Genomic DNA, 27,014 nt, shown 5'->3' with positions numbered 1-27,014 from the left:
AAGTCTCCTTTCCATCACCTCTGACCCTTGGATTTGTGTTGCTCCCTGCTGCAAGCACGTTTCCTATTCTTTTCAGAATCTCCCAGACCTCCTTCTCATAGCAGCATCTCTGTTTATGTGATTCTTTGCAACCTGCCCCAATCTGTAGCTTCTCCCAGGCACTCATGACAAGTCATTCCCCTCTTTCAGAAGGCTCCAACCCCCTCTAGGTTTTTCAGCACCCATCATTCCTCCTCTCCAGCTACACTCTCTTTTACAAAACAGTCTGTAGTATTTATATGTCAAGGCATGAGAAATTGTCCATACTGTTCAGCACACCCTTTTAGAAGTGAATGGCCCATGTAATCATGGCCTTGTGTGTCTTTTCTACCTTCTAGCCATGCCTTTGGCAGTGTGGTTGGCAGAGGGGATCCAGCAGTCCACTTCAGAGCTGCCAGGTCTTTCAACAGGGAAGGCCCAGAGCTCATTGAAGCAACACGTGAGTAAAATTGCCTGAGAAGCTGTGTTCACGTGTGTACCGTGCTCCCTCTTCATCTTCACTGGAACTGATGTTTTTGGAATAAGAACATGAGCTAATGTACAAGTAGGCTTAGACACTGTGGGTGGTAGAGGTGAAAGGCCAGAACTGCTGTTGCCATACCGGTTACATAGCACTTGCTAATTACAGCTGCAGTCACTGTGTGTATTAGTGCAAGGCATAAATTTGTCACTCCCCTGGCCCAGTTTCACACTACAGGGACTCCTTCAACTGTAGTGTTATGCAACAGTGAGATAAATATGGCTAAGCAATATTAGCAGTATGCTTTAAACTCAGTGTACTGAGTTGTGCTACAAGCACGAACCAATTGTTCAGTGTTGGGAGGCCAGGAATTAGTAACATCTCCAACAGGAAACTGAGTCCCACAAGTGGCCAGCATTAAGAGGATCCATTTCTGTCTCCTGGTTCAGCAAGGGCACGGCTCTCTGGAGCAGCACTGCATGGCTGGGTTTGGGTGGTGCTCCAGCTATCTTTGACTTTGCTCCCCTGGGTTTAGAGGCCTCTCCATTAAATCAAGTGACCATAAACTCTTGGACATTGTGTTACCCTCTCGGCCAGGCACCGTGGGACTTCTACTGTACTTAAAATAGTCTGAGAGCCAGTCATTGAAAACTGGTGCAGCTCTATCAACTTACATGAAGCTGTATGAACCATTGTCTGTCCCTTCTGATTAGATATTTTGTCTTCTCAGCATTATCTACAGTAATTCTGTATTCCTGTTGCTCTTGGTGTGTTTAAGGGTGGTGTTATCATACCCTCTCCCTTTCAATACTGTAGGTACATTTTCTTGTGATTGAAAGTTATTGGCTTCTTGTCTGTGGTGAGGCTAGAAAGGAACCTCTGTCTTTTTCAGGTTTCCCTGTTTACAGTATGGGAATTGGATTTGAGTTTCAGATTAGAAAAGGTGATTCTTGGTGTTGTGAAAGAATATTTAAGTATCCCTTATTTGACTCTTTGTTGGTTTTTTTGGGGTTTGTTTGTTTTTCAGTGGAGAGTGTAGGCATCAGTGATGAGCTGAAGACAAAACTCAAAGATGTTCTAATCCAGGAACAGCAGTTCACTTTGGGAAGAATGCTGGGCAAGGGTAAGAGCAAAAAACTCGATAAGGCTTTACACTGAAAGTCCCACTTGTGCTATCTTTACTGTTGAACAGGGAAATGCAATTATGAGCAGCCTGTTTTCTCTCCTTCTGCTTGTGGTTGGCAATTTAAATGGAACTTGCCCTTCTGCTGGGATAAAACATTTCAAAGGTTTAGCATAACTAAGAGGATATTTGCTAAGCCTTTCATATAATATGGCTCTACAGAGTCATGCACTGCAGTCTATGCTCAGGTTTCCAAAGTACTATTGATTCACTGGTGTGCGAATTTCTTTCAGAGATTTAAATAAAGGAATATTCAATTAAACTTCTCTTTTTACTAACAAAGTGGTGCTATGGAATTCCTTCCATTTACATAAGCATGTGTTAAGTATTTAACTGAGACAATGCAGAGACAGATATGATCTACCTCAAACATTCCAACTCCTCAAAAAGAAAGTTGATTCAGTTAATTCTCAACATCTGGGGTGGCTTGACTCCAGATTTTAGTTTGGACTCTTCTAGAGGCACATTTGTAACAGGTACTGGATTTTGCTGACATTTATCTACAGTAGTTCAGGTAGGTCCTTAGGAGCTCTTCTGACTGTAGATATCCCACTGGATCTCCCACACAGGTGCTCCTAGCATTACTCTGAGGATTTCAGGTCAGAAGGGATGGCCCCAGTAAAGGTGGGGATGCTTCTCACTTAACTTTAGCTAAAAGATTGCCCCAGAAACTCTTTGTGAAAAGTTTGTTTTGAATTTAATTTCCCAAATGGTAGGCCAGTGCGCTAACCATTGAATCATCCTTCCTACTTCTCAGGCTGAAGAGGATCTGTAGAATTAAGTGAAAACATATAATAATAAAGCCTGTAACTAAGAGTGGAACATAAGTCAGGGGTCATAAGCAAAAGGAAGCTCAAGTGTTTGGCTTCCCTTTTCTTTATAAGACTAATTCTATTGCAGTTTTCTTTGACCCTTTCCCACTGGGAACATTCTTCCCCCTCCATCCCTCCCAGAACAAATGCATTTCATTCAGAGCAAGAGGATGACCTTCCTGCAGAAGAGATCTCAGAGGGCTTTAACAATGCTAAGTAATTAAACAGCTGTGTCAGCTTTTGTGAGTGTCAGCTCTTGGGCAGTTTCTGGGATCCTGGCTTCAACCCTTCTGAGCTGTCCCCGTGACACGTAAAAACTGGAAATGGGCTGCATTGTGGCCCCTGGGCATGGCCTTGCTGGGAGGATGGTAGCTGGCAGGATCTGTTTTGATGTTGTCAGCCCCATTTCACCAACCCTACACTCAGCACAGAGGTTATAAGATGGCATGATTATATTATCTTGGGCTCTGCTGACTCTGCAACTGAGCAACAGCTCCATAATACAGAAGCAGCACAAAATGCCTTTCCTCCTTCCCATTTTTCTCTTTTGTGGTCAGATCCACTGCTCATGTTCAAGTTCCTCATACCAATGCATTTGGGGTGAGTTAAGCAGTGACAAAAACAGGGAGAGGAAATCTAGAGCCAGATCTAATGCAAAGAGGCTGTTACACTGTGGTATAAAAACACTTCAGGCTAAGATAATTTGAAGAGGGTTTGGCCAGTTGCATTTCCTCTTATCTCCCTTAGAGAGCACAGCAGGGTAAACACTTCCTCCCATGAATTAGCATATCACGTACACACAAGTAGGCTTCTATGTTTTTTCTGGTCAGCTGTGATTTTATAGAAGCCATTCACTGAGTTTTGAGAGATAAGGCCTGATTGTGTCTTAAATGGTTGTCCTGGCACTGTTACTCAGCTCTGGTGGGTGTCAGCCCTGAGAGCTTCTTCAGCCAATCCATCCACTCCCTAGCAGCTAACAGCCTTCTCTCTGACCAGAGCCTCTCTCAGCCTCATCCCCCATATGGCTTCCCCAGAAATGTCTGCCTGGGATCCCAGCTCGTACTCTGACTCTGCATGATCAGTCTGGTGGAGGATTGCTTTCTTTCCCTCTTGTTTTCCCTTGCCTTCTGGACTGCTAGCACGGTAGCCCCTGTCTACTGGTAGTACTGCCTCTTCTAGGCACACATATGCTGAAAGCTGCTGGCTGGAACTTGCAGAATGAAAAATGAAGCTGGTAGCTGCATTTCTTATGGTTATTCAGCTTTTTTTGTCAGTGACCCCTGGAGTGAACCTGCTGTGAATCATACTTTCTTCACAAGAAGCTGTTTCCTCACTGCGTGCTCTGGTCATTTCACAGGGGAGTTTGGGTCAGTTCGAGAGGCACTACTGAAGTTAGATGATGGCTCTTTCCAGAAAGTGGCAGTGAAGATGCTGAAAGGTAAGTGGAAGCAGGGCTACCTGAAGTACTTAAAGAGATGAGAGCTTGGAAAGATTAAACGCTATCTGTTGTTTTCTGCAGCAAACGTCCCCTGTCGCTCTTTACTCCTCTCTGAGCTTCCTACTCAGCTGCTTTACCCATGTTGTCTCCAATCCTTTTTGTGTCAGTCTTTTTGTAGTGGAAGCTCTTCAAGTAAGGATCTGTACCATCTTAGTTGCTTGTATAGCACCTAGCATGTCGTGAGTGTAACCAAAACCAAGTCATAGCTACAGCGTCTGTGTATAGAGGATCTCATTCAGTTTCTTGATTCAGCACAGCACTACATCATGTGGCATAGACGGCTCAGACAGGTCTGCTTTGCCCTAGTAATTCAGCAGTGAAAGACTGTATTCCTCCAAGCATATATCCTAGATAAAGAGAAGAGTGTTTGGGCTGAATGCAGTGATAGCTAACTCATCTCCATCAGGTATATTTGAGCAAGTAGTCTTAACTCCCTGCTGATTTGTCATTTGGTGAGTGTGCATAACAAGGACAACGCATTAATCAGGCAGAGGTCTGTAACAAGAAAAGCAATTAATAGGTAGGTATAAGCCAAATCAAGCATGTGCAGGTATGCTTGTGTGTATATGGATAGATATCTGTTAACCTATGTTATTTCACCCATGTTGCCTGTAAGGCAAAAATTAACTGTGATTGACTTAAAGCAGAGTCACATTTGTTTATCTCTGGAGCTGAGCCTGACTGCCACGGAATACCAGTTTGTACTAACATTAGTGTAAGTTCCATAATTTTCTCCAATTTCAACAATAATCAGTTTGCAAGCCGTTTTGTGCAAGTCAGATTGTCTGCCTTCAGGCATCTAACGGGAACTCTGTCACCCTCCAGAGGCACCTTCCTTTCTCTGTTGACTGTAAAAAGGGAACCTGCTTTTGTCTTCTGAATCATGCTTAAATTACTTACCTAAAGCAGATAATGTGAGTGTTCCCTCACGGGTCTAAGTCTGATCTTGCAGCAGGACTGGAGGACTCCTGCTAAATTCAGCAGCAGCAGTGGGGGAAGCAATCCACTGGGCTAATTCTTGATTATGTTGATACACTTCCATAAATCTGGAGTAATAGCAGTGAGAAATGATTTATTGCAAATTTACGCTGATGTGTGTCACTGCTGAATATGTTCCAAGTTCTCCAGTAGTGTGGTTATTTAGGAAATCTTAGCTCTAGTACCTTAGAAGACTCAATCATGCCGACAGACGTAAAAGTATTGATCTTTCATGCCACCCTCATCAGAGTTGACTTGGGGTCCACTGTGCCAGCCAGGGGCTCCAGGGGCTCTTTAATTTTATGTGACATTTCCTCTCTCCAACATTGTAGTTTAGGTCCTTTTAGCTAATTAAGTCTTACATCTGTAACACACACACACACGTTTTCCATGACTTCCAAGACAAGTTATTCCTAAGAAGAGAGCTGCTAATCAGGACGTCTTTACTCTGCCAAGAATCAATTTACCAGATGTCCCTGATGTGTGCTTACTGCCGCCCAGCCCCAGAGAAAGCATCAGGCTCTGCTTTGCTGTAAACTGGCTCATCTAGCTCTAGGTCTGAGAGGATGTGCTGTGCCACAAAGAACAAGCTTCTGATGATCGTTATCTGTAAAGTCCCTTGTAGCCACCCACAAAGGAGGAAAACTTACAGTCGCTTTTTTTCCCAGCGGACATCTTCACCTCGACTGACATTGAGGAGTTCCTTCGAGAAGCTGCATGTATGAAGGAGTTTGACCACCCACATGTCACTAAACTGATTGGTAAGCCAGCACTGCTTCTTGTGGTGCCACAGAGCACCTCCCGGTCATGCACAGTCCCACACAGCCTCGCGTCCTCACCCCCACTGCTGTCCAACAGCACTGCCAGTGCAGTCACCTCTGTGCTGCCTGGAGTCCTTGCATGTATCAGCATTGCTCCTTCCTAGGCCTAGAGGGAGCTGGAATGTGTGTAAGTGCTCACAATGCATGCCCTCACACACTGGCAATGAGCATCTCCTATTTAAGCCACTTCTTTAGTTCTTGCAAATACTACAGAGAGAGTCTGTCTGTCTGAGAAATGTCTGAACTGCTGTGGAATGTGGACAGGTGGGTTGGTAGGCAAATAGAGGGGAGGGAGATTGTGCCTTTCTGAAATACTGGGTAAGAAGCAAAACATTTATGGGTGGGCACAATGGAACATGGGCGGTTTTCAGAATGTGGAGATTGCTCTGCAAACCTGGGAGTTTGGGGCTGTCTGGTCTGGAGTGCTCCTAGAAACATTTATAGCCAGTCCTGCAAGGAAAGCTGAGAGCCACTGGGCACTTAGTCCTGCTGCTGAAATAAACAGAGTTAGAGATATCTTAACACCTTCTGGCATGACACCATACAAAGGAGCTTGGAGCATGGAACCGACCCACCGAAACTGCACATTTCCTCCAAATTTGTAAGAGAAAGGCACAGCAGGCACTAACATTCCTCTTGGGACTGACCTGTTTTCTAAAACCCCTTTGTGTGTGTCCTCCTTAGGAGTCAGTCTGCGGAGCCGTCCCAAGGGCCGACTCCCAATTCCCATGGTGATCCTGCCCTTCATGAAGCATGGAGATCTTCATGCTTTTCTGCTGATGTCACGGATTGGGGAGAACCCTTTTGTAAGTCTGTTTTACTGTGGAATTACTTCTGGGAGGATATGGACTTTTAGAGAATATACTTGGATCAGTTCAGGGTTGGTCTCCCAAAGGCATTGGCAGATGACCAGATTTTGATACCAGAGGAAATTGTGGGATGTAATGTTGAAGTATTTAATTCCATGCATGTTGAGGACCAACTCCTTCATTCCATCCCCTCCCTATATCCCCCATCCCTGCTCAGTGATCTAGCAGCAAATCTTGCAGTGTTTCCGTATGTGCTTGAAAGCTTCCAGGAACAGAACTTAATCTGTTATTTCTTTCAGAACTTGCCTGTTCAGACACTCCTCAAGTTCATGATTGACATTGCCAGCGGGATGGAGTACTTGAGCTCAAAAAATTTCATACACAGGGACCTTGCAGCTCGGAACTGTATGTAAGTGACACACGAGTTTTTAGAGAAAAGAAGGACCAGAATGGGTGAGAGAGGGATGAGAAGCCTTTGGCGTGACAGAAGAGGGGAGGGATTGTGTTTGAGGATGCTGGTCTTTGCATTTAAGTGAGGCACAGGAGAGCCAAGGCTGTGTGGGTGGGGGGGGTGTGGTGGTGGTGCTGGGAGCAGGGAGCAACTCCTAATGTCCCACTGAGCTTCCAAATTGACCCTGTTTATAAGGAACTTTTCTGTCGTTGGTCTGCACGTATATTTTCATAGGGTTGATTACTATGTATGTTTGTAATTAGTCACTCTAATGGCTGTGTGTCAGCGTGGGCTATTTGTTCTGTAATATAATGTAACCAACAGGAGAGAATGGATTTGGCGGTGTTAGGAGAAAGGAACTTCTATTATAGCCTGAAATCTGTATTTCTCCTATCTATTTTGAGAACTTGATTATCACAATATAAGAAATGTAGAATTTCCCTGAAAGCTTGTGAAGAGTGACTTATGTGGAGAATGCCTTTAGAAATAATTGCATGGTGAACACACCGCATGATCCCACATCACTATTCTTGTCCCTAAACTCCTTTGCCTGCTTTGAAGGGAAAAAAAGTCCTTTTTTTGTCCTCTCTTCTTCCCTGAGAATGGAGCAAGGAACGACCCGTTCTGGCAGACAGAATTCTGCCTTAGAACAAAACCACGACAACTAGTAAAATCTGCAATGAGACACAGATTTCCAAAGGCATTTGAATGTCCAGATGTACAGACAGGAGCCTGGTAGTCATAATGAAAAATGATGGGTTAGCCTGCTTTGACATTTATGACAAACGCATACTGATTTCCTATTAAGCATTTTTAAGAGTACAGACTTTCTTCAGAGGAAGCTGAATGTCTATTTCATCATGTCTTCTGGGAAAAGCTGGGAGTCCTTTATGAGATCTGGGAGCATGAGGTCTTTGTGGGCTTTACTTGCACTACCAACATGTCTTGGTTTAAGTGGGTGACAGAGCAATTGAGAAAAATAACCAGGCCTGGAGAGAAGATCATGCGGATCTAGTTTGACCAGTCGTAATAGGCAGTCTAGGCAAGTAGCTGTGTTTTCTGATTGCCTGTACAGGGCGTAGGCCTTAGTGGTGGCATTGAACACCACAGATGTCCTCTGTTAATCTGGGAAGCTACAGAAAGCATCTGAGTTCACTTTGGCTGACAGAGTAGACCAACTGAGCACAGCCATTTCTTTACTTCCCTAGTCCTAATTATCTCCCCATTAGTCTCAAGGAACTGATTTGAGACCGCTAAACTCTTTCACATTGGTCACTGGGTAGATGAAGTCATTATCCTTCTGGGCAATACTTGGTGAACTATGTATCTCAGTTCCCTGGCCAGACAGGGACATACCTCTTTTTTTGCCTAAGGTAGCCAGTAAATGCTTTTCTCAGTTATTAAAATTTTCACTTAGGTTGGATGAGAACATGAACGTGAGCGTTGCAGACTTCGGGCTTTCTAAGAAAATCTACAGTGGAGACTACTACCGTCAGGGCTGTGCTTCCAAGCTGCCAGTGAAGTGGCTCGCTCTGGAAAGTCTGGCAGATAATCTGTACACAACACACAGTGATGTGGTGAGTTTTGCTCTGGTGCATTTGGGGACCCACCTGTATTCCTGCTGAAGTGCAGGAATCCTTCTGTGTGCACTGTGGGTGGGAAAAGGCCCTGGTGATGGGAAAGGAAGTTTGCCTTGTGTTTGAGGGGCAGTGCCACCTCTACCTTGGATGCTTTCAGAATTCAAGACTGGAGATGTGTACGAGTAGTTCATGGCGGAAGACATGAACCCTTTTACTCTTGTCCTTTGGTCTTTTCACTGCCTATCTCCATCCCCTCCTTCAGCTTTTCCCTTCTCCTCCTTTTCCTCTCACTTTATTCAGTCTCTTCTTTCTTACTCTTTTTCCTTTCTCTTCTGAATGACAATCTGAAGGTGAGGTTTGAAGTGCACACTAGCCACACATTCACGTACAAGTCCAGCAATGGTATTCCATCCTACAGGAGACATTGATGAAACTTTGTAGACTGAATATATCGGTGCTTAGACACTCCTCACCATGACTTCACTCTTGGAGAGTGAGGCAAAACCCGTTCATCTGAAGTTTTTGCTTCCTTTTCCTTTGTTTGTTTTTTCCTTTGGATACCTTGTCCTCTGTTCCTTGCTGCCTTCTTATCTGGTTTCACACTAGTTTTGTCCTTCAGGCCTGTGGAATGCCTTCCCAGGTATCCATGTCGCAGTGTCCCTGAAGAGATCACCTAGAGTGCCACCTAATTCAGCTGCTGTGTTGCCCAGTGATTTGCTGCAACCAGTGTATACAGTGGTTAGTGATTGGTGATCACTAGTTCAGCCACTTTACGATAGACACTGGGCAAGGTTTTGCTTATGAAAATCATAATTTTTTGCACCTAGCAAACCTTGCAGTTTAGATTTAAATGTGGAAGAGTGAGTGTTGCAGTGCAGAGCACAAATTAATGTGAGCCGTGAGTGGTTTGTTCCTTGCCCTGCTATTGGCTAAACTCTGCTTTCATTTGTGCCTGTACATTTCCAGTAATGCAGAATGTTGCCTCATGAATTAAGCAACTGATTTGTAAGCCCCAAACCAAAACCTGGGAACCACAAAACTGATACTGCATGCCTTAAAGAACCATGAGTAGGAGATGCTTGGCAGAGGTCTGCAGGTGGAGGACAGCATTAGCTCCCAAATCTTCCCCTGCTCCACTGCAGGATGGGCCTGCCTCCAGCTGTCTCCCAAGATAATGTGTCAGCATCAGCCAGGTAATTTCTTTGTTTTCTAGCTAGAGTCCTTTCACCACAGCTACTCACACGACATTACCCCAGGTTTGGAGGGTTGGTACAGTGCAACCATGCTGAAACCCCAGCCCAGCAAGCAGGGAACTGTCTGTTCACTTGTTCTATGTTCTGTTCCCTTTCAGTGGGCATTTGGAGTGACCATGTGGGAGATTGTGACCCGAGGGCAAACTCCTTATGCTGGCATTGAGAATGCAGAAATCTACAACTACCTCATCAGTGGGAACAGGCTGAAGCAGCCACCAGAGTGCCTGGAAGATGTGTGAGTACTTCCTTGCCCTGCTGACATGTGATTCCTTGAGAAATTTGGCTCACTGGAAGGAAATGGGGGCAGCTGGCTGGGATGCTGATCTGAATCTATCCACTTTCCAAAACACAGAGGCATTCTCTAAAAAGTCTCTGTGTTAGCTACCAGACACTTCTGCTGGCACAGCTCCCTGGAACCTGTGGTAACTACCTGGGCGGCTAACTTGGCTCAAGGGTTCGAGCAGTGTCAAACTTAGCAGCACTTGGCTTTGTGGAAACTATAGTTGTGTTTCCAGAAACTCCCTGCTTCCTACCTTTCAGGCCAGCATCTGAGAAAAGATGTGAGTGTCGTGGCACAGCCTAAAGGCTGAATAGAGAAGCAATTAACACTATGAGGAAACTGGATTGCAGAGGCAATGGCCTGCATGTGTCTTTCAAAGCTGGGCCCAGTTTTCAAAACTGGATCTGCTACTCTCACAGAAATAGAAGGATGAAAGAGAAAAGGGCAGATCGCAGGATCTGAGGTTCTGTAGATCAGTGGCCCCCCTTAAGTTACAGGTGGAAACAAAACTGGGACAATTTTGCAGATACTGGTTTCGGACGTTTTCAGACTTGCAGGAAGGACTCAGGTAGCCACATGTTGCAACCTGTGCTCCTGCCTTAGTCCTGTGACCAACAGGCCATTCTTGGCCAGCAGCTTACATGAAATGTTGCTCCATGGGTGGTGGCTGGAGCTTCCTGGAGTCCACACATGGCACTGATGTTCCCCAGGGAGTGCCACAATGATTCCTCCCAGGGTAAAAGCTTGCCTAATCTGGACAAGGTGAAATCAGTCCTCTGAGTGCCCAACCAAGGCTCTGTTTTGTTGTGCCCAAAGCAAGGCTTAACTATGAACACTGACTTTAGTGGCCTTTTCAAGCCATTTCTTGTGTGTAAAATGAACAAGACGAAGTCCTCTTTCCTCCCTCTTCCCTCCTGCTCTCATAGTGGATTATTTCCTGTGGTTTCCTTTCTCCAGGCTTTTTTTCCACATAGGGAATAATCTGTACTCTTGTTATTAAAGCTGTACAATTCTATCTTCTCAGCAGTTAATTTTACCTGTTCCTGAGTTTAAATGAAAACATCATTATACTACTGCTTAAATTCATTATATGTCTGCATCTTGACTGCTGCAAGCAGCTTTGGTTCCAAGTTGTAGAGCTTATGTGGCCACAGGAGGTTATAGATGCCCGAAGTAGAGAAGAGATTCAAAAAGCTGCTGTGCATTGAAGAAAAATCCATCAAAAACTACTAAAAATCTACAACCTCCATTTCAAGAGGCCCTTGAGCTTCAGGTTGTTGACACCTGAGAGAATATACCAGAAGGACCTCACTACATGCTCATCCTCAGCTTACATGCTTTCCCCAAGCATCTGCTACTGGCCACAGTGAGAGGCAGGCTGCTGGGGCAAATGGACTTTTGGGCTGGTTCAGTACAGCCAGTAGTTTTCTACCTTTCTTTCAAATTCTGCTCTTTGCCAGCAAGAGTAAAAGAAATTATTTAATTCAGTGCCACATAATAGGAAGTTTTTGCTATATCTGGAGCAGTTAGAGTTATTTCTAGTGTTTGTGAGGGATATAAATCAGGATTAAGACAACTGAACCACAGAAGCTTTCTCTAAAACTAGCATGAGATGAAAAACAGTCTTGTAAAGCTGATGGCAAGCAAGGGACACAAATAGTAAAATAAAAGCTGTCGTGAAATGCTCTGTTTCCTGGTAAAGGCCATATCAGATTTTTTCCATTTAAGAGTTTAACTGAGGTTCGTTTGTCTGTGATGTTTTTCAGTGCCAGTACTGTGCTTTGTTCCAGTTCCCTGCAGAACTGGCAACAATAACACCATGGGAATGCAGCTGCCAGTCTTGCGGGTGATGCACAAAGAGGAGGAGGGGGACAATGGCTGTGACCCAGAGGGCTGGGGCGGGTGGCCTGGCCGGCGGGAGCCCAGCCAGCATGGGCTGCAGGGGCGCAGAGCTCCTCTTCCCCTGCCTGATCACAGGCCGTCAAAGACAGCAATGTTCCCTCTCAGTGGCCTTCAGGCAACCAAAGCTGAGTCAGTTTGACCACAGGAGAAATGCTGCAGGACAGGGTCTGAGGCTGCTCACAGCACTGAATGTGGATTTTGCATAGGGGTGGTGCCTTTGTAGCAGAAAGGCTGCTTCAGCATCCGTCTTCCAGCAGTGAGGGTGTAGTCCTTCCTCCACAGCACTCCAAAACAAACCCGCTGTCCCTTTTTGCATCGTGCTGGCACTCTGTCAGGCAGGGACAGCAGGGCACCTCTGTTATGTCGGGAGCGCCGAGTTAACGTGCTGCAAAAAAAATATTCTGGAAATATTATAACTTGTAAGTCTCATAGTTGGATCTCTGTTTTTCTTCCTGTGTTTTATCTGCTCTTGAACTAGAATTTGGAGGAATGTTTTCAGCCACAGCAGGGGTTGTCAGATGCTTTTTATGAGTAAATTCAAAAGCCATTACAAAGTGGTGTCACACTTACTTACTATTATAGCTCTCCAGAGACAGTGGAACGAGGCTTTTGCCATGAACTACAGCGTCCTTTGACAGGGCTTTTGGGTTTTTTGGTACTGCCTGGATAATTATTTTGACCAAAATGAGAATGCTTTTGAAAATGGGAAGGAATAAGGAGTTAGATCTGTAATGGCTGCTCACATGCTGTCACTTGTGCAAGGCCAGAGGCAATAGGTTTTGGGGAAAGTGTCTCTGCTTTTAGGCTGCACGGCACAGAGCCCCTGTTTGGAGTTGCAGGAGGTGGCTGCTCTGCTTCTCAGTGCCCTTGTCCCTCTCTGTTTTACAGCTATGATCTCATGTGCAGATGTTGGCATCCTGAGCCCAAGCTACGCCCCAGCTTTGGACTGCTCCGGTCCCAGCTGGAAATGATTCGGGGGAGGATGTCCACACTCTCTTCCAGTCAAGATCCTCTCTATGTCAACATTGGGAAGGACAAAGAGGTGTCTGCAAGTGACCCTGCCCTGCACGCCTCCTTTGGAAACATGGACAGTGAAGAGACTCTTGCTGGGGCAGCTGCTGCTGTCACAAGTGACTATCGCTACATCATGAGCCCCTTGTGCCTTGGAGATGATGCCGAGGGTGAAAGGCATCCAGATGGGCAGGAAGGGGAGGACAAAAGCCTTCTGTATGAGCTGGAGACAGAAGGAGAGAAAAGTTGTTAGCCTGTACATCGCAGTGACACTCTGCTTCCCTGGGACAGGATGTGTGCAGCTACGGTGCCGTGTTGCCTGGGGCTCTGAGGTGGGGTCTGGAATAGCTTTGAGCAGCACAGGCCAGAGCTCTTGGGCAGCTTTTGTAGCTTTCACCACCTGCGTGGGCTGCAGTGGCAGATGTCTTGGAAGGACCACAGCCCCAACAACTCATTGGATTTGGGGGAGTGGGGCAGTAGGGTTCCAGGTTGATGGCACCCTGCTAAAAGGAGTTCAAAGCTAAGGTGGGAAGTCAGAGTCTGTGCTCTGCTCCTTCTCGCTGACTGCTGGAGCAGAGCTGAATGCACCTTCTGTTCAGTCAGTGCTCGCTCTTGTGTAGATGTTGTCTTCGATCCTGGCTGCATGACTTCAGGACTGGTACCTCTGAAAACACTAGTGGGTATTTACACTGTCATTCAGGACAAGAGGGCAAAATTCCCCTTGTGTTCACTCAGCAGTACTGCCTAGACTTGTTGCCTACCTCAGTGGTTCTCAAACTGATCTGCAGATCTGCTTCTACCCAGCACTGAATTAAAGCATCTGGTTTATTTCATGCAGTGGCATTTGCTGCTTCCTCAGTCTGGGGCTTTTTTAAGAGTTTCAGATGTTTTGATGAGCAATGAAAATTAGAAAAAAAAAAAAAAAAAAGAAAGAAAATCCAGCATTTCTCTCCACTCCACATACCTCTTCTTTGTCTTTCTTTTTCTTCTGTTTGATGCCAATTCAGGCCTGACCAGACTTGCAGCTGGCATTAAAATGTGAAGGGAAGGACAGCAGCTGGCATATGTGAGGACAGAATGCAATTTCAAAAGGATGGAAAGGAAACGGTGTAAAGAGGACTTAACAGCAGTATGGGGAAGCAGTGCTAATTACTGTTAAGTGCTGCCCTCCAGGAGAGGAAGGAGACAGCTCAGATACAGAATGGCAGACTTGCTTCAGTTTCAGTGGGAGCAGAATTCAGCATTTGCTTTAAAATAGCATTTCTTTAATCTTTCTCTTTAACAGTCCTATGATTTTTTCAAACAACCAAGTGCTGTAGCTGCTGTAGTGAAGGTGTGAAATCAGTTTTGGGAAGGTGTATGTATTGGGGGGGAAGGGATCAACTAGGAGATCTCTTTCTGAAGGGAGAGCCCTCATGATGAAAAAGCTTGAGAACCACTGGCATTCCTGTTCAGGAGGTCTTCTGGCATGCTGTAAAAGCCACATCAGAACATAGACTAATATCACTGCAGCCTTCCAGACAGGGCAAAATTAATGGTTTTGCTCTTCAGGTTTTGTTTTGTTTTCTAATCAGCATGTCTGACTTCTATAACTGCAAGCGCTTGTGTGGTTTTTAATAATTTGATATTTTACTGTAAATCAGCGTTTGTTTTGTGCAGCAGTTCCCAGCAAGGAAGTGCAGTTACATCTTACTCTACTTATCCTAAGTATTTGCTAGATCTTAATTTCTATTATTTCCAGTGCACTCAAAACTTCACAGTATCACAGGACTTGGGATTCCATATTGCTCTCCTTCAGAAACCAATACCACAAATGTTGTCATCATTTGCTGAGTTGGCAAAGGTGGGACCAATAAGTGAAATGAGATTGCATACTTGGTATCAGAACATTCCACCCTTCAATGCCCAGTATTTGCTTATTGTAAGGTACAGAATTTGGGTTCAGCCCTTAGTGAGAACACTTCCTAAGGAAGGGGAATTTCAGCCTGGGGCCTGGGCATGGATCCTTTCTGTAAAATTTCCTACTGAACAGGGATGTCCTGCAGATGTCTCCAGAAGTTCAGTACAGTTTCTCAGTTGCAGATAGAAACTGCACCATCTTCTACCCCAGGCAGCACAGGGTTTCTTCTTCATTTAGCTGGAAATGCTGTAAATGCAGGTGAGAAGATAACACCTAAACAAAGGGTTACAAAAACCTATGTGCTGCATGCTTGCAGTGAGGGCAGAAGGCTATGCTCCCTGCAGCTGCCTGGGAAGTGCAGGTGTACATATGGACTCTAACTTTGGGAAGCATGTCTTTAGTTTTTATGCATTTTTTTAAATAATAAAACATGTACTGTGTCTGAGTCTCAGCCTCTTATCAATGGCAGTTTGTGATGATGCTCCCTTGCTAGGTAGGGTTATAGCAAATCTGGGGCTGACAGATTTGGGTCAGTAGTTCCACAAAGAGACAGGCTCTGTGACCATCGCTGTGTAGGAGCCTGGGAGCCATACCTGGGATTGCAAAACCTCTGAAAATGGTTACCTGCACCCATCCAGCTACTGGCAGTGCTCTCTGTGGAAGAGAGGTTTGGAGGCAGTGGGTAAAATTCAGCTGCTGAGTCAAATGTTCCAAGCACAACATAAAAGGGACCCTGGATTTCCAGCTCACAGAGAAAAAAAGGTGTATTTACGTACCTCAGGCTTTTATTCTTCAGCAGCAAACAGCACGTTGCACACCCTCTGCCTGCCAGCTCACACAGAGAAGGGAGAGTGATGGTACAAGCACTCACTGCCCACCTGCAATGCAGGAAAAATGACTTCTGAAGCACCAAGTGGCTGATTTAGTTAATATTTTAAGGTTCCATTGCCCAGTTCTGGTTCAAATGTGATTTAATCCTTTTGCATGCAAGCCTGGTCAGACCAGGTACAAATGAGGCTGTTGTCGGGGGGGAGAAGTGACACCAGAAGAAGAGCTGGTAAGAAACGAGAGAGGGAAGAAGATTTTGAAAGGGAGACAGATGGGATGAGCTGTGAAGACAGCAAAAGAGGGAATCAGAAAGCAGAGATGGGGAATTTTTTTATATGAAATCGCAAAACAGAGAAGACATTGTCCCCCAGCTGGAACCAGGCAGAGGTGTGTGATGGGGGCTGGCTTTGTGTTTTGGTAAAGGATGAGATGCTCTGGTCCAGCCCAGGTGCCCTACAGTTTGTTGCTCTTACATCATGAAGAAGCTGTAGGCAGCTGGCCTGGCTCTGTGTCTACTTGGTGACAGTGCTATAACCCTGAAGCCAGGGAAGCTTTAGCCTAACCCTTCTGATTTAGGCACCAGTCTGGCACACTTGTTTCCTAACTAATACAAACATTTCCCTTACAACCACCTTTTTTTTCCACTGCCCTGGTACAATGGTGCAGTCCTCCCATCCTCTCAAGCAGCAGCGCCCTTGCCCCATCTGTGTGGTGGGACAGGCGAGGGGCACAACCTGTCCCCGCTGAAGCAACCTTTGTCATGCACCAGTAAGCCAGACCACACTCCTCCTCCATCCACATCTCCCTGCGGATACAACAAGGTCTCCTCCGTTCTAACAAGCACTGCCTCGATCCACTGGGGGCAGTTACCAGCTCGGTCCTGAGGCAGCGTGAGCCCACAGTGCCTGACATGGGCAGGAGCTCGCAGCACCGTCTGTGCCATGTAGGGGTGGGTAACAAACAAGAGATGCCCCAGTCAGCTCCAGTGCCGGAGCTGACTGAGGGGACCCAGAGCGGGGGCTGCACTGGCAGCTCAGTCCTCGGATGCAGGGGCGTTCCAGCCTGATCCAATACCTGCGTGGTGTGCGGAGCGTTCCATGGGTGGGGAGCATCCCACGGGTGATTGCAGGCCCTGGCTGAGGTTTGCCCCTAGCTAAGGTACTTAGAAGAGCTTTCCCTTGTTGGAGTCTCCAGTGTCCAATACGAAGTCCTGGAATTTCCATCTGCAGCAAAGATACCAATGTGACACTGACAGAGTCTGCCACACACAGCCTGTTCTCAGAAAACTTGTTGCAACTTAATTATCCTTCAGACCTTGAAGCAGTGGCTTCAAAAGCTATTAGGGACAACACATGCAGGTGATCAGAAAATCTTGTTACCATGGGAAACCAAGCTAAAAATCAATTACCTAGTCCAAGAACAGTAAAGACTGACGGACATGGTTTTTGACTGCATTTGCTCTGTCGTATAAAAAGAACTCGGCGTCAGTATGAATCAGACCTCAGTCACTGCACCAAGGTCTAGGGACAAAACAAAGATGATCGACTCCTCGCTTCCTAATTACTCTGTGGATGCTACAGCTCGAGGCACGCCAAGCCAAGTCATTCCCAAATGCAGTCAGGCTGGGGAAACAGAACATCTTTTGGTCATGTTTGACAGTAGGACCAAAATCAAGAGCTGGGTCTTTCAGCAGCACGGTTGCTGGCTCCCACCAAGCCCAGCTTTCCAGGCAGGCGCTCTGATGAGCCTCCAGCCGCTGCTTGGAAATTGTCTAAACAGCTTTTATTTCTTCCAGTTTCTTTTCACTGGCTTAAAATAGAACTAAAAGAAACATTTGACCTCGGGAAATTGAAGGTACTTTTTGATTTAAGCATTATTGAGTTCAGTAGGGATTCAGCAGGACTAGACTAGTTTCCAGAAGAGTCTTTATAGGAGCTGATTCTTGCCAGCCTGCTGTGTGAGGGAGCAGGAATTCATGGAGAGGAAAGAGGGCTTGCATGCATAAATGATCTAACTGGGAATGTGAGGTAGTGCACTACATGCTGATAAACACACTGCCAGTAAAGGTGACAAAAAAGGGGGAGCTGAGAGAAATGATGGGGCATCAGAGAGAAGCACACTCTGTGCACTGCAACATGGCAATTAGTGCAGCAAATTCAGAAGGTCGCTGCTTTCTCTGTTAATACATAAGACGACAACCCTGGCTGCTACCCTGTCATTACCTGAGCTGCGTGGGAGATGGCTGCTGCCTCTTTGCTTCTGCTCCACCGATGAATGCCTCTGCAACAGCTGCTTCTGCTTGTGTGACGCAGGTGTCAGCTGGAGCAGGGAGCCCTTTGGTCACTCACTGCTGCCTCTCCCTGCTTCATCTTACTACGTTACCTTAAAAGAAGCTAAAAAACCACAAGGTTCACATTGCTAGATGATGTAAAGCAGCGTCCCTCTACTAACATCAGGTAAGGTTCAGGCCTAATTAATACATCTCCCAGTGTTATTTGTCTACATTATCCCTCCTCTTGCACAAAGATACACAAAGAGAAGCAGAAGCAGAAATATTTTGCGGACTTGTGGCTGGGCATATGAGGAGCGACTGAGCTTTAATAGCCCTTCTGTGCCTGTGAACCTTGTACCCGAGCTGCAGGCTGTAAGGGCAAAGGGAGATGGAGGCTTCGGGGTTACGCAGGGGACCCAAACTGTGCCCCGAAGTGGAGTAAGTGCTTAGCTGTTGCCAAAACTCCTGGCACTAAAAACCTGTGTCAAATCCCAACTTCAAGGCTTGGCATCTGCTCAGCAGTCGGCTGGGGCAGTTTAAGACCCATGTCCCCTGTATTTGTTCACCCCCCACCTCCTGGAATTAGGGATCCCAGCAGGCAGGGCTGGTGCTGCTGGCGCTGCTGAAGGTAGTGAAGACAGAAGACGATGTACGGAAAAGGATGAAGCACAGGCACATGTTTCTACCAGCACTGCTGTGGGGGTGGAAATCTCCGGCAGAGCAAACAGCCGGTGACTTCTCACACTCCCACCCCCTGGGCTGATTCACTCCAGCTTGTCTGCCAACACTCCCAGTTACAGCAAGGCACTTTCATTGAAGCCGATATGCTGGGCTGTACCTGAGGCAGTGACTGCGCTCGCCACATGAAGTATTTCCCATATTTTCCACCTATTGATGCAATCTCTCTAGGTCACTATTGAAATTGCGCAGGGCTGCTGCCCTGCCAGCCGGCCAACTTTTTCTGCAGGCATCATCAGGCAAGGACCCAAAGGAGAGGAACTGAACCTGTTTATAGCAGAAAATAATAGGGCTTGATATTTTTCCCTTTTCTCTCTCAAAGCACTCCAGGAAATACTACCAGTCTGCTGAGCTCTGTAAAGCTGTAGGTAAGGAGCTGCAGTGCTGCAATTGAAGACAGCGGTTGGCCTACAGGGACTTTATTTGGGGATTTGTGCTCTCACATTTGACTGTCATCTCAGTGGAGCAGACCTTATCCCAGAGGCCCCCTGCACCACAGGTCTGAATCACCTGTTGCCCATATTGGTGTAAACCAGTGAGAAAAACACTGGGATCATCAGCGGTGTTTTCCCTGGTGTGAAAATAGCACAACTCAGAGAAAGACATAGCCTTAAAAAGCACCCAGCCTGCCTTCATACTGTACCCTGACCTCTCTCAAGGGAAGATCGTTTGCTGAGGTGACGTTGGTTTTCCTGCTCACGCCTGTTCAGCCACTGAAGTGTCATTTAGCACCACCGAGCGCTGATGCCGCAGCAGGAGCAGCACGCAGCAGTTCGCGGAAGTCCACGGGATGATGCCGTCACAAGGCTGGCAAGAGATCAACATCGTGCTTTACAGCTTGCCTGATTCCTAGACTAATTTCTATTGGCATCAGAAATCTGTGAATGTAGAAAATCTGCACTTGTCTTCATTCCAGGAAGGCTCTAAACTTTCATGAGAAAAATGTAATGGATTTATTTTTTTCCGTAAACATCTTACAAACGGTCTGGGCAACAGAGCATCACTGACAGTGAGTTTGGCAAATAAAGAAAATGTTCTTAGCTCAACATTAGTCCAAATGGGCATAAAATCCTAAAGACAACAAGGCTTGTTGTGGTCTTCCCATGCACTAGCAAGGTGAGGTGTATCTCTGACTCACCCACAACTCTCTTTTCCTGGACCCGCTATTGCAGGTGGAAGCAAGGCGCTGCCTTGTTTTCACCAGTCATGGTGGAAGGGCACAACATATCTTTCCCTCAGTGCAGATGAACCCACAGACAATGGTGACTGTTGAGTTTCTTCGCACTTGAGCTTTTGCTTGCAGGGAGGATGCTGGAAAGAGGAGCTGAGCTGGCTGTGCAGGCGTTGGTACTGGGATCCCTCCTGAGGTGCACAGAAAAGCCCTGGGGCAGCCTTAAGTGGGCAATGTTTTACCCTGAGGATCAAATTCAGTTTTGTCCCCCAGGACCAGCTGCACAGGGATGACCAGTGTTAGCTGCTTCAGCAGAGAGCTGGGAAAGCTCAGAGGAGGCAGCAGTGGGATAATGTGTCCATCAGAGACATTTTTATCCTCTGCAGCACGATGCTCATGTCTCTCAAAAGCAATGGCCTTCTCTCCTGCAACAGGCACCGGAGCAGCTCTAGGGACTTGGCTGACAGTAGACTGCTTTTGTTTTTAAAATCCCTCCCATTTCATTGTTTACATCCTCAGAAATGGCCCCAGAAGACTGGTTAAATATGAGTCCTTTAGAAAGCTGAAGACATTAATCTAATGACCTGCAGTTCTATAGGGGAAACCCTTCACCATTCACCTGTTTTCCCCCACAGCTCTCCTTCCAGCCTGCCCTTCTGCCTGCCTGGCCAGGAAATCCTATTTTGCAAACGCAAACAGTTAAAACACCTTGCCTCAGCCATATTCTCCTTCATGTCCCTGCCCCGACTAGGGTGAGGAGACAACATCCTGCCCAGCTTGGGGCAGCCCCAGCACCCACAGCAGCCCCTGAGCCCCGGCAGTGTTCCTGCCCACAAGGATGCCATGAGTGCCCAGCTGGATCCTTCGCCAACAGGCTCAAGACCTCCTCATCACACCACTGAACTGTCCTGGGGCTCTGGGGCAGCAGGGATGCTCTCCCTGCTGGCCTCAGCACTCTGCTTAATGGTCTTGCTGGTGAACAGTGAAGAGTAATCCCAGTTATGTTTCTGAACATATATTTTAACATGATTCAGCTGTCGAGAGGGAGTAGCAGATTGCTGAGTGAGAGAAAAATCTGGTCTCTGGCTCCACACAGTCTGAGAATTGGAAGATTTTCTTGGCCAGACTTTTACTTCTGCTCAGTTACACCTATTGACTCCTGCAAAACTACAGGAAGCAACTGAAATGAGAATTTGACCCCAGACTAGTAATTGTTGCTTTGTATTGACATTCAGCATGCAAAACCTGATGACTTTATGGATGTACAGTTGGTGGGTTCCCCTGTGAAGCCAACACTGAAACAGGCTTGGGAAAGATGCAGAAATGCCTTCAACAAATGCCAGTTCACATTCCATGCAGAGTTTGGTGCATGTTTGCTCCCCACAATGCTTATGCAGTTTTGTGATGTGGTTGTGTTTTTTGTCTGCAGCATCTATGGAGAAAGTGCTTTGTGTATTTGATGGTTGCCTTGTCTGCGCCATTTTGAAATCTCTCTGGGTGCGTTACAGTGAAATATGTAAGGTATGAACACTGGCTTTAAGTGGACACCTTAGCATGTCCTGGCTTTGGATAAGGATGCTGCTTTCATAGTGGATGTTGTGACGGTCCCAACTCACTATGCATTGGGGAGTTTTGGATGAAGCCCCACAGGGAGATGGGCTGTGGGAATGCACCTACTGCTCACAGGCTGCACAAGGGCTGCTGGTTCCCAGGCCTGGAGATGAGCTGGACTCAAGCAACCATCCCTGCCCCAGATGAGTAAAGCACAAGTGGCGGTTTGCTAGGACAAACTGTTTTGGTCTTTTTTTGGTTTTAATGTACTCTGGCTGCACTACTCACTGCTGCAGCCCTAGCTTTTGAGCAAGTTTCCTTGCCTCGGGCGAGATGGTGCGGGCTGGTGCTCTGCTGATGGGTGTCTGAACTGGTCTCTGGGTTACGTGCCTGCCTCAGGATCTCTATTTTTCCTTTGCATCAGCCTCTGAAGTAGGACACAGGTGGCAGCCAGGCAGGCAGGTGCTCGGAGCAGTGAGTTGCTTTGAGTGATGAAATTGCCCATTCCACTGCTCAGCTCTGCCAGGGCAGCGCTGCTGAGGCTGAGAGACAGGAGAGGGAAGAGGGTGCTCCCATGCGCAAGTGGGACAGCTGATGCCTTGGGTTCCCCCCACCTGCTGTTGGCCACTCACACACCCTTGGGGAGGGCAAAAATTTTCCAAATGTGTGGGGTAGGACACAATAGTCTGAAGATGGTTTCCAACCCATCCTGCAAACTTGGTGCCCCCACTACTTCCCCTGTGAGTGGTGCCCCAGCCCCTGGTGCCTGTCCCCTCCCTTTGCCTTTCTCCTCTCCCTTCCTTTTCCTTCTTCCCCATTACCCCCTGGGGAGGCTGCCCACTTTGGGGAAGAGTCACAGCCTTGGCCCCAGCACACTGTCTGGTGGCAGGTGCAGACTGTGCCTGCTTTACCTCTCCTTGCACCGCTGTAAGACAGGATGGAGAGGCTGCAGGGCAAGGATATAGTCTGTCTTTTAGTGCCATTTAGATATTTAATATAATTTGGGGCTCTCCAAGCAGCTTTAAATGAGGCTATTGCAGCCTGAGAACTACTGACTTCACATATCTAAGAAATCATCAGCACTTGCAACTGAAAAGGAAATAATCCTGGGAGCCAGGCAGTGGCTTTGGCGCTTATGGGAAGGTCGTCCAGGAGCACCGAGATCAGGTGCCTCAAAACCGCAGCTGTTTCTGCACTGGTGCTTACAGACGCGTGTGAGGGGTTTTGCAGCTGGTGCTTTCTGCCAGGTCCCCAGGGCAGCTCCTTACTCATTTGGATCAGGAGCAACCAGCATTTGGGTCTCCGCAGTGTCCCCTCACAGGGGATCTGTGTGTATGGAGCACAGAGAAAATCCAAACCGCACTGGAGGCGTCTGTGGCCACACACAACAGGGGCTGCCTTCCCGCAGGGGACTGTGGAAAGTCCCCCGCACAATGTCCTCCGCTGCAGGAAAGGCTTATCCACGCTCCCCTGCCCCCATTTATTGGAAGGTCTCAGATCTGTGCTGTTGCGATAATGATCTGCCCTGGGAGAGCTGTGCCGGCATCCTCCCTGCTGGTCACTTCCACAGAGGAAGGTTTAACCCCCACTCCTGGAGACGCCAGTTGCAGCAGGGATAGAGCAGCACAAGGCTGGGCGCCTGGGGACAGTGGTTTTGAGCCATTCAGGCAGGGAAGGGTTTGTTAGGCTGCGGCCCCTTTGACAGAGGAAAAAGGAAGGAAAAAGACCGGGCTCGGCAAGGCTTATCGCAGCACAAGACCCAAACCTCCGGTGAACAAAGCAGCTGGGAGAAACAGCAAGGCTGGAAGAGCAGCGGTGGGAGGGTTGTTTGCTGTTCCCTCACGGAGCAATGATCTTGAGCCAGATCCCAAAGGTAGCTACTTAGGAACCGGCCCAGAGCAAGAAAGCCAAGTCCAAGCTTCTCATCACAGATGCATTCCTAGGAGGTTTCTGCCTTAAATAAACACTGTGCCAGGAGAAAACAGCACAGAGATGCGCTGCAGCCAGCGGCTCGACTCCTTTGGGTGCTGCAGCCCAGATCCTGCCTGGAGAAAGACAGGGTAAGCGGCTGAAGTGCACTCCTGTTTCTGTCTCCTTTGGGCTGCCTGGGGCAACAGTTTGCACAAGCCAGTGGGGAGGAAATTCAGAGGCTGCGACTGTCCTTGGTCCCTGTGGAGGAAGGCTGGGATGGGAAGACCCCTGTGGAGAAGGAGGCTTGGCCATCTTGCAGTCTTCTGTAAAAGAGAAAGCAGGAGTCCAGCCTCAGCAGCACAGGCTCTCATGTGCCTTCAGAGACAGAGAGGTGTCCTCACCACCACTGACCACCAACCGGTCAGGAAGACATAAAAAGGAAGTTACTAGGGGAAGCAGTCTGGAGACCTCAGGTGAGCTCTTGGTGGTCTTTATTACATCTGTGAAACAAAAAGCAACAATAAAGCTAGTGATAGACCTTCCACTTTCCTTGCTGATTTTCCTTGCAGAACTTTTTAAGAAAACCTGGACAGGCCCTCCTCTTAACCGTACCTCTTCAGTCCCAGCAGCTGATCCCTGGCCTCGCGTTTTGGAAAGAAGAGCCTTCCTTGCTGTGCAATTACACCACTACCTTTGAAGCTCTGGTGACAAGTATAAAGGGAAGGTTGAGGCTTAAATCATGAGGATGACGCACAAAAGCAGCAGCTCCAAGTGTACCCAAGACCTTTTTAAAACTTTGCCCAATAAAAACAACATTAGTGAACTCTTAGAAAGTAGCCACCATCAATGAACCCTTTCCATGTATTCAGATAAGAAAGTTCTTATTCGGGATGCAAAATTGACACTAGAAAGCTAGTAAATGCCAGCTTCACAATTATCTCAGCAATTTTCATCTGGCTCCCATGTGCGTAATGCTGATTTCATGAAATATTCACACATTATTTTCTTCATATGATCCTGACTCATTCAGTGCCCTGGAAGTTGCATCCTTAGTTCTGACATTTTGCAGACTTTGAATGATTGATTAAAGCATTTAAATAACATACTTCAAAACATAAGGGTGGTGGTTGTTAAATGTAATTATTGTTGTTTAAATGTAATTATTTTTACATTATGACTAATTATAAATGGATATTATTAATGGAAGAACAAAATTTGTTTATCGAGGTTTGAATTCTGCAGTCACCAGGAATAAACACACCAGGTAATGAGTTTGGCAATAAAATGCCAGCCTAAGGCAGAGACCAAATTTAGCACCGCCCTTTCTCTTTGTATCACGCTTCCTTCCTCCCACAAGCTCAGCCCACTCAAAACCTGTATAATTTCTTCATATAAAAGGATGTGCATGTTTCTGCTCAGTTTTGTAAAGCATATGCCTTTATTTCCTAAATATGTTCCTGAGTAGGAACTCTCTTGGTGGATTTATAGGCCCGTTTTATGACTCTTATTGGGATGGGTGGGAATGGAAGAGCTGAAAAAGTTGGGGTTTGATTTAGAGTGAATGGGAACAGGGTTGCGGTGAATGACCTGCAAACAGGAGAGCAGAGAGAAGTGGGATAGTGAGTGGGAGACTCTGGGTGAGCTGATGATGTGGAAAAGCACCATGGCCCCCAGGCAAACAGCCCCCTGGAAGAACAGGTACTTCCCTCAGTTTCCCCTTCTAATGGTTGTGTTCAGAAAGGAAAAGAGTGGGAAAGAATGAATATTCTTTTTCTCACTTATATAAGATCCCTGAATCTTTAATGAACTCTTGCTGCCCAACACTCAGCTTTCAAAAAAACCACCAACTGATTAGCCAACAAACAAGATCGTTTGTAGGTGAAAAAAAGCAGGTGGAATGAGTGGCAAATAATTTTTCCACAAAACTTCACCATGTGATTTGGGCATCTCCGCTTCAAATTACATTTTCAAAATTAAGATACTCAAATTTGACTTGCATAGAAACAACTTCAGCACAGTAGACATGAGATCTGTCTCTCTTGGATAAAGAATGGGTTTTGCACTTAACGAACACAACAACACTTTTTTTTTTCAGCCGTATCATACTGTTGGCTCATTTCTGAGATATTCACAAACACCATCAGGTTTCCTTCAAAACTGCTCCAGCCAAAATGTCTTTTTCCACGTAGAAATAAATATCAATGACCTATTTCCCCTGCATGTGTTCTCTTTCATTTGTTCAGAGCCCCAGTGCCCTTGGTTGCCTCTGCATTACTTCTGTATTCTTTCCTGGGTTTGCAACATTATTACATCTAATGGCAAATGGCAAATTTCATTTGCGTGATGTTTCTTCTGCTTGGCCTGTTAACTAAAACACATCTTGCAGCTGGGAATTGGGCACCACATCTGTTATAGTAGCAGGAATTTCAAATGAAGGGTTGAAACTTGGCTGTGCCTTGATCTGCTCAGGAACCTCAAAAAACCACAATCTAAACCCACCATGTGCACCCAAATGCTTCCAGGCTCTGGCTGCAAGATTGTACAAGCCCACCAAAGGTTTACCTTATGCGCTGGTTAATGTGTTTGCAACCTTTGTATACAGATTCCTGAAAAATATCTAATAGGTGAGAGAAGATATTTTTGAGCTTCTCAGTGACTTAGGAACCAACCACTCAATTCAATATCAGTTTGAAAGGAAGTTTGATTTTGTGAAAGTATAAATCTATACCTAATTAGGCATCTGCCTTTTTACATCCCTCATGGACTTCTCAGCTATATTGGCACAAATTTTCAGTGATGTTACCACGCCCAGGGAATGCTGATCAGTGCCGTGACCGAGCACCCCTCAAGGCCAAGACCTCAGCCACAGAAATTTTAGCCCAGGGCTACATCACAGTGCTGATTAACATCACCTTTTGTTTACATTTTTAATTAGTTTCTGTTACATGTGATCTGCCTATACCCAAGGCAACCTAAAATTATTTTTCAAGACTGTGGAAGATGACTCTCTCCTCATCGAGTCAGTTACCACACTCTGTCGGTTACAGCTGCCACCAAGTTCATCCAGCCTCACCCACCTGTATGTGCCCACGCTGCCTATAGTTCATGGCATTTTGCTTGCGTTTCCTTTTCTCTTCAGCATTTGGTCCATTATCTTACTCTGGATTGCACACCTTCTGCATGGTAACCTCCAGAATCACATTTGGTCTAAGCCTCACCGAGCTGTTTTGTTTGGAGATACTATTGAATATATCCATATGCTGAAGGACCACATACAGCCTTTATTTTTAAGCTCTTAAGCTTGTAAGTACCACTGTAGCTTCCCACTAAGCCGGCAATTGGTAAGATTGCAGTTCTGTGATGCTCAACAATACGCTTGCCCCAGAGTCCTGCTGGGTACGGAGGTTTTGTGCAAGCAGCACTCAACAGGCACAGAAAGGTTTATGAGCCACGTTTAACTGCACCACACCCTATGCATTTACACGTAGCTCGAACCACGCTCAGAACATCGCACCCCGCCGCAGGCGAACCCCTTTCTCCGTCATTTGCGAACGCCGCTGGGCAGA

The 27,014-nt window shown here is 46.5% G+C and overlaps 1 protein-coding gene across 1 annotated transcript in view; it reads left to right on the top strand.

Moving 5' to 3' along the window:
- TYRO3 (TYRO3 protein tyrosine kinase) overlaps nt 1-13,330 on the top strand; it is a gene marked incomplete at both ends in the record, with an annotated part of 40,210 nt that extends 26,880 nt beyond the window's left edge. Inside the window, 9 exons of the mRNA XM_080345518.1 lie at nt 378-478; nt 1,527-1,622; nt 3,852-3,932; nt 5,639-5,731; nt 6,476-6,597; nt 6,900-7,009; nt 8,469-8,628; nt 9,983-10,119; nt 12,955-13,330. Of these exons, the coding sequence (XP_080201644.1) occupies nt 378-478; nt 1,527-1,622; nt 3,852-3,932; nt 5,639-5,731; nt 6,476-6,597; nt 6,900-7,009; nt 8,469-8,628; nt 9,983-10,119; nt 12,955-13,330 (1,276 nt within the window). The remainder of the gene's footprint in view (nt 1-377; nt 479-1,526; nt 1,623-3,851; nt 3,933-5,638; nt 5,732-6,475; nt 6,598-6,899; nt 7,010-8,468; nt 8,629-9,982; nt 10,120-12,954) is intronic.
- Nucleotides 13,331-27,014: the final 13,684 nt, after the last annotated feature.

This window comes from Nesoenas mayeri, assembly GCF_963082525.1.
Source record: "Nesoenas mayeri genome assembly, chromosome: 5".
Classification (NCBI taxonomy): domain Eukaryota; kingdom Metazoa; phylum Chordata; class Aves; order Columbiformes; family Columbidae; genus Nesoenas; species Nesoenas mayeri.
The sequence above is the reverse complement of the archived record's forward strand: the minus strand, read 5'-3'. Positions and strand labels throughout refer to the sequence as shown.